This window comes from Acanthopagrus latus, chromosome 9 (genome assembly GCF_904848185.1).
Source record: "Acanthopagrus latus isolate v.2019 chromosome 9, fAcaLat1.1, whole genome shotgun sequence".
Taxonomy (NCBI): Eukaryota; Metazoa; Chordata; class Actinopteri; order Spariformes; family Sparidae; genus Acanthopagrus; species Acanthopagrus latus.
Genome location: NC_051047.1, coordinates 23,143,410 through 23,150,627, shown reverse-complemented (window position 1 = coordinate 23,150,627; position 7,218 = coordinate 23,143,410). Strand labels below are relative to the sequence as shown.

At 39.0% G+C, this 7,218-nt stretch overlaps 1 protein-coding gene across 2 annotated transcripts; it reads left to right on the top strand.

Annotated features, from left to right (window-relative positions):
• The first annotated feature begins 1,338 nt into the window (after positions 1-1,338).
• Positions 1,339-4,441, top strand: tmem177 (transmembrane protein 177). 2 transcript variants are annotated; one of them, XM_037108971.1, is made up of 4 exons: positions 1,388-1,473; positions 2,206-2,256; positions 2,503-2,768; positions 2,872-4,441. In XM_037108971.1, exons 3-4 carry the CDS (start codon positions 2,568-2,570, stop codon positions 3,601-3,603), a joined length of 933 nt encoding a protein of 310 aa, XP_036964866.1. In that variant the 5' UTR covers positions 1,388-1,473; positions 2,206-2,256; positions 2,503-2,567; the 3' UTR covers positions 3,604-4,441. The 2 variants fall into 2 exon arrangements, with proteins under 2 accessions (XP_036964865.1, XP_036964866.1); XM_037108970.1 differs by lacking the exon at positions 2,206-2,256 and having other exon boundaries at positions 1,339-1,473.
• The last annotated feature ends 2,777 nt before the right edge of the window (positions 4,442-7,218 follow it).

The window sequence follows — 7,218 nt, the reverse complement described above, 5'->3', positions numbered from 1 at the left end:
CAGCTGCAGGAGGGTCAGATGATCCATGTGTCCTCCATCTGATGAGCACTGCATCTAAAACCAGGACACCACACAATGAAAACAGGGACTATGTAATGTAATGCAATGTAAATTACCAAAAACCAGTTTTAGTTAGGATATCCGGTTAACTTGCTGCTCCTGGTTCTTTCTATCAGTTCTGTTTTTCACTAAGCAGGGTGTTACTTTAAACTTATAGTTTTACAGACAGGTTCCCGCTTTGTCACTTTTTTCTTTTCATATTTCTTCATATTGCAGAAAGTTAAGGTACTTTCGAGCTGATCGGACCTCGGTGATGTCATTCTTTAATTAATACATTTGAAGATTAATACATTTGTTGAACAAAAGACAATTGCTGACGAATATTTTGACAAATCGATTAATCGTTTCTGTTTCTTTAAGCGAAAAGTGTCAAACTTTTGCTGGTTCAAGATTTTTAAATATAAAGATATGTTATTTTCCTGTTTATGATTGTAAATTATGATTATTTGTTATTTTTTGCAAGACTGGTGCCACTTTGACCCTTTGACATTTCTGATCTTTTTTTTAATTTTTAAAAATTTTTTTTTTTTTTTTTTTACATTTGACAGACTCATTGTGAAATAATCAAAGATTAATCTATAATGAGAATAAAGTTTTATTGAAACTAATTCCACATTTATATGAATCACTTTGAGGGTATGTTTTTATATTTTTGTTAAACAAAAATGTTCTGCTTTCTGTTATTATATATATAAACAAAAATAAAACTTTGTCTCTGAAAAAAGCAGCATTCATTTGTTAAGTGGTCACACAGTCTGATGATGTCATATATTTCTCACTCTTTTTCAATGTTATTCCCACATATGCTAATTAACTATGCTAATTGATTGATAATTGATCACATGTTGATCACAGGAATGCTACCTGAAACTTTTCTTCCATCTATTTATTATAGAAATCATCACGATGTGTGAAATTAAGACAAGACCTGAAGACGATGAATAAATGTAAAGTACCCAAGAATAGCCTTTTTCAGTCCCAAGATGTATTTATTCTTCGTTTATTTGAGTTTTATTATTTATTTACTTATTCATTTATTTCTGTGCATAATTATTCATTTCTGCATGTTTTATTTATACTTATATCCGCCATACATTAGGAGCACAAGTTTTTTTTTTTTTTTTAACAAAATAGCCTATAAAAAGTATGTATATACATATATATGTATATGGATATAGATATTGATATATACAAGAGTTTTCTAAATGTGTTACAGCATTTCTGGTGTATTAAACTGAAGGGTTAAGGAGTGATTCTAGCTCTAGTCTAGAAGAGAAGGAGAAAACCTGTGAGCTCCTCATTTACGACACGCTGTCGTAAAGCCGTCCACCGCTTTACGGCAGAACTTTCTGTCATCATGTAACAGCCTCGTACTGTACTCTGCTGCTGTCCTTGTGAAGATGAGGAGAACATGTGAGTTTAGAAACATATTTCGTGGCTTTAAAGACAGTAAGCGCAGATTTTTTTTAGCCTCATTGCGTCTCTATTTAATAAGGTAACGCTAAGAGGAGCATTTTCATATCTGTCAGTTAGCTAAGGTCACTTTACAACGTAGAAAACGTAGTAAAAATACTGTCCACAAGCTCAATATGTCTGTCTGCAGCGCTAGAGTTAATTAACGATACTTTTTTAAAGTGTATTTTAGCGTCATTTTCTTGTGTTTCAACGACGTGAAACATCAAGAGATAGCTGTTAGCATGTTCTTGCATGCTAACTTAAATTCGGCAGTGCTGATACATGCGATATATTAACATTATTCACCAAAACAGACACAATATTCAAGCCTCACCACGATGTTATGTTCTCAAACATCCCACTTTTACACAGAGTTGATTATAAGCTACCTCCCAGGAGTCAGCCCAGCATCGAATAATGGCACATTATGATGATAAATCACCCATCATTACCCAAATATAACCCTCAATAGATTCTCATTTATACTGAAACAGGTTTTATTGTATGTAACTTAGTTATGTCGGCTCATGTTCTGCTGGTATTCATGTCTTCTTTGGTAAGACATAATGACGAGGGACCATATTGTACCCTTGTTAACTAAGCTAACTGAATATAGTTTTGAAGGCAAATATTGTACATTTTTACTCTCCAAAAAGGCAGTATCATTTGATAACTTCAGATATTTTGCAGATTACGTGCTGCATCAGAGCATCTAAAATATCAGATCTTATCATTGGTCAGGTAAATGTGTGTTTAATTTACTTTTAATTTTGATACAAGTACATGAATTGCCAGACAATAACATTTAATGTCATATCAGATAAGCTAAGATTTTTACTCTTTACCTTTACTCAAATATTGTAGTAAAATTAGTGTCCTTAAGAGAGACACTTTACCTCTGCTTAACCTCTTTGAATTCACTCTCTGCATTTCTTTAACTTGAGGCGTGTTGTCATACTCATGCACTCTCATCTCCTTCCTTCACAGATGCCACCTACTGAAGTCTGCAGCACCCAAGTGACACAAAATCTCCTAAACAAAAAAAACGTGACATGGCCTCCAAATTCTTCAAGTACTCGGTGTTTCTTCAGAAGTACCGCACTCCTCTGCTTGCGGCGGGCTGCAGCGGGGTCTTTGCAGCCAACTTGTGCTACCATGTTTTCCCTGACATGACCTTCCGTCCCCTCTATCAGGCCTGGTTCAAAAAAGAGCCGGTCACGTTGTCGGAGAATCTTGAGGATGTTTTCCAACAGGTAGTGTTTTGTTCTCTCCTTTCCTTTCTCACTGCTAGATTGATTTTAATAGCATTTTTCTCAACTACGTTATAAATTTCATTGTTCTTTTCATCATTTGCAGGTGTTGAAGGATTATGGTATCAGCTCACCCAACAATTTCAGCGCCTTCGCCTCCTTTGGCTTCCACCCTGTAAGTGCTGGTGTCCCTTGGCTTCCTAAAGGGGCCCATATTGGCATCCCTGCAAACTTTAACAGCACGGCCGACGACCCAAGTGGAATCACCAACCGCTACATTTTCATCAACGGCAAAACTGTGGACTGGAGCAGCGATGACGGCTCAGCTCTGAAGGAAGCACTGGTGTTTTCCAAAGAGGCGCAGAAATTTGCCATCGCACGAGAAGTGGCCCGCTTGCAATCCGGAGGACCTGTTCTGACTGCCGCTGTTGCCCCGTTCTGTCTGGGCGGGGTTTGGGTGTACAGTGTGGTGTTGAAGCAGATGTTGGGGCTCCATGTTGGACCTGCACTGTTTCGCGGGGTTGCGAACGTTGTGGCGCTGGGGCTCGGCGGCGTGTCCTACCTCCTCACCTCGGATGCTGTCAGTCACTGGATCGACTTCACCTCGGACCAGCGTGCAGCGAGCGTGTCCCGTGATTATGCCAGAGGAGGGGTGGAGTTTTACGATAAGATTCTGTCTAGGAACAAGACACTGCGCTCCCTGATGGGGGAGAAGGGAGAGAACATGTACGCTCCCAGTGGGAACTTGTTTCCCGCTAACATTCTTCAGCTGAAACACACACCGTACACATCCAGGAGGGAAGGGATCCTCGCTATGCTGAAAAATGAGAAAGTTTGACAAGAACTGTGTGTTGAGAATTAAGATACATGTCAGTGGGGCTCACTTTAACCTGTCATGACGTACTATGAGTTGTGCTTACGTCTGAGTAGACTGTTGAAAATAATTGCGTGGGTTCCTCAACTTTATTAAGCAGTAAAGTCAAATCTGTCCAAAGGAATTAGAGCTTGACCGATGTGCAATTTTTGGGGCTGATACTGATATTAGGGCGTAAAAATAACTGATAACTGATGTATTATTTGATATACACACGTTTTTCACAGTGATCCGTCAAATGTGGTTATCAAACATTATTATGATAAAGATATTAAATGGAGGCAGAATATTTTATTGCTTAACAAAAAACATTCAGTTTTCATATCAGCCCAAATCAACAACATATACGCTGTTACTGATATATGTGTGATAGGCCGGTAACGACCAACCAAATATATCTGTCGGGCTGTAAAACAGAATTAACACAGATTTCACAGAACATGTGGTGAATGTTATTCTTCGCAATATTGTATGTTTCCTGAAGAGACGATCTGTGCAAATTACAAGACAGTTGGCTAAAGTTCTGTGTCAAATGTTTTATTTATCCAACAAAGACGAGATTGAGATGGTTCATTCTGCACCCTGTGTGTGAATAAACATTTTTGAAACCTTCTCAGAGCATGTGGTGAAATAGACAGTGGTGAATGGTCTTTGTCATGCACAATAAGCTGCAGTCTTTACACTTGAAACCTGTTTGAAACACTCCGTTTAATGAGACAGTTCACCCAGTTTACAAAAAAATGTTTCCCTCTCTTCATTTGTCTAGTCTTCCTGCTGTAACCACATTAAAATCAGGGTGAGTGGGAATGTTGTTGTTGTGGTTTTTAATCACAGAGCTGAAAAATGACATTTTTAAAAAACAACAACTGAGCAGCAAGTTGTCTCCTCATGGTGTATCTGGTGGAACAACGGTCTACTGAAGAAATAGCTTCACCCCATCGCACTGTTTCCAAAAAAGACAATTTTTTTCTTATCTCATAAGTGGAAACCGTTTTGTTTCTCCTCTCCATGGAATCAGAAGATCAGGGATGCACCGCAATATAGGCCAATGACCATGAAGCACCATCTTCAGCATGGAGCCTTTAACTAATAAACACACTCAAGGTTTTGACATTGATTTTTAAGTGTTCACTGTTCAGCTGAATGTTTCCTTGTGACTGAAATTCATTGTTAGTAACTCAGTTTTCAGGGGCAGTGAATCCTCACACAAAGAACATACGCGTACATGAAATATATTGTTATGGAACAGGCATATTTAACCGGTGCATCTATGGAAGAAAAAAATACATTTAAAAAAGGAGCTTGTTTTTCTCCTGTGCTATTTTTACCTGCAGGCTTATATTTAGCGTTCTATGGAAAACCTCTTAATTGTGTTCATTATAATGAAACAGCAGTGTTCTTTAATTCCTCTCAAGCCAGATTTCCAGCAACTCTCACATCATTTGCATGACCCTTACTAATTTATTTAGCGATAATAATCTTAATATGCAGCTTATTGTGACTCGGAACTCATCACACAGCGCCCGAGTTCCCTCAGGTCGTCTGTCTGCATATTAACGAGGCTCAGATACGCTGTTTTAATTACGATCTCGTACCCCGTGGACAGAACTAAATATAGAAGCGTGTAATTAATAGCGCTGCAGAGAGACAAACCCTGACATTTTACAGTATTGTCCTCAGGTGGACCGCGATGAGTGGGATCCAGCATCCGTCGTGTTGAATCAGAGGGACTGCTGCTCATCAGGACAGCTTGGGTTCAGTGATCTCTTTGACAGCGAGCATCCTTGCATACATTAAGTGCCCTTGAGCAAGGTGTAGAATTTGCTCCGGCCTCCGTGGCTATGCAGCAGATTGTGTGAACGCTTTTGTGTTGTTGCACTAAAAATAATCCCCCTTCATCACGAGGCCATATGGAGAGAACATCAATAAATACATAACTAATTAGGAATGTTTCTGTGTAAAAGATGAGGGAGGGGAAAAATTTGTAGGTCTTACTCCATCATTTACCCGACTACAAAGTGTCTTTATAGACATGCATATCGACAACACTGGGCTTATTGTCTCGCTCTCAACACTGCGCTTCATCTGCTTACTTCATTGTGCGCCAAACAGAGCCACCGTACAATGGCCCATTGTTAGCCGCGGCGAGGGCTGTTTCTCCTCGAGCCACTTGAGGTCAGTACAGCCCACGTTACCGCTCTGCCAGTCCGCTTACTGCCTTTCATTTACAGTGTGTATGAATGACAAGGCTGCAGCACAGTGCTGTGGTGTGAATGGGCAGGCTCGGACTCGAAGTGAAAGAGGACATTTTCATAATTACATTCATTCTGAGAGTCTAGTGCTGAAAGATGTGTGTGTGTGTGTGTGTGAGTGAGTGTGTGAGAAATAAAATGCCATAAATTCCCACTGCTAATGCTCTTTTCTGCCAACTGTGCAGAAAAGAGCCTTGAGATACATCAACAGAGCACACAGAAGGACTTTTTCAATACATATCAGATATTGCTGTCAACACAGAACCCTTATGAAGCACTATTATTATTAACCATTATCGTATCCGATACCCAGCATCGATCTGGTTATCAGAATCAGCGTTTTATTTTCATCTGCTTGCTGATAAAATACATTAATTAAAAAAAAAAAAAAAACCACTGCTTCGGCTCTGACACAGCACTCAGTTATATACAATATTGTGTTATGTTGAAATATAACTAAGTACATTTACTCAAATACACAATTTTGAAGCTGCACTTGAGTATGTTTACTTTCTGCTGTATTTCCTCTCTTCTACATTTTCAGAGGCAAAAATGTAACTTTTTACTCCACTACATATATACACTCATGTAAACACGTTCACCATGTTTTCACACACACTGCTTTCCTAATGAACTATTAATTTGCAATAAAGTAACTTGTAACTAAAGTTAACAAATAGATGTAATGGACTAAAAATTACAATATCTGTTTTTGCTGAGCTGAGTTGCAGTGCAAAGTAGCAGACATTGGTAATGCTTAAATGAGGCCTCAAAATTGTAATTAGGAAAAGTACTTAAATAAATGTTGCATTCCATAACTGAAATTTGTTTTACTTCTGATCCTTAAGTAAAGTGAGTGGAGTAATACATGACTTATTACAGTACTTTTTAGTTACTTTCAACAAAATGCCCAAATAACCTCTACAGAACAATGAAATAGCCTGAATCTTTCAGAATAAAGGCATGGCCTTGGACACACAGGGATGAGCAGGCAGACAAAGGATCACAGTCTGATATGAGATAAGAATAATTATTTTCTAATTGTGCCTCTGGCTTCTATAATGAAGTCTATGATGACGTGAATAAGACACAAATCTCTTGTTTTAAAGTCCTTCTGTTCACCTTAAATGTATCTCACATTAGCAGTGGGAGTTTTATTGACATTTACCTTCAAGTTGCCTTCACCGACACGCATTAAAGTCACCGTGATGGCACCGGTGGCTCCTTAAAAGGCTCACGGTGCAGGTAAAGGGTGCGCTCGAAAACAAACTGCGCGCCTCCCGCTCCGTGGCCCCGCCCCTGCGCGCTCGCTTTGCGCCATTACGTC

Excerpts from the sequence above, each read along its gene's own strand:
- tmem177 (XM_037108970.1), top strand. The coding sequence starts at position 2,568 with ATGGCCTCCAAATTCTTCAAGTACTCGGTGTTTCTTCAGAAGTACCGC. Across the intron at positions 2,769-2,871 it reads TTGAGGATGTTTTCCAACAG|GTGTTGAAGGATTATGGTAT; the intron begins GTAGTGTTTTGT and ends CATCATTTGCAG.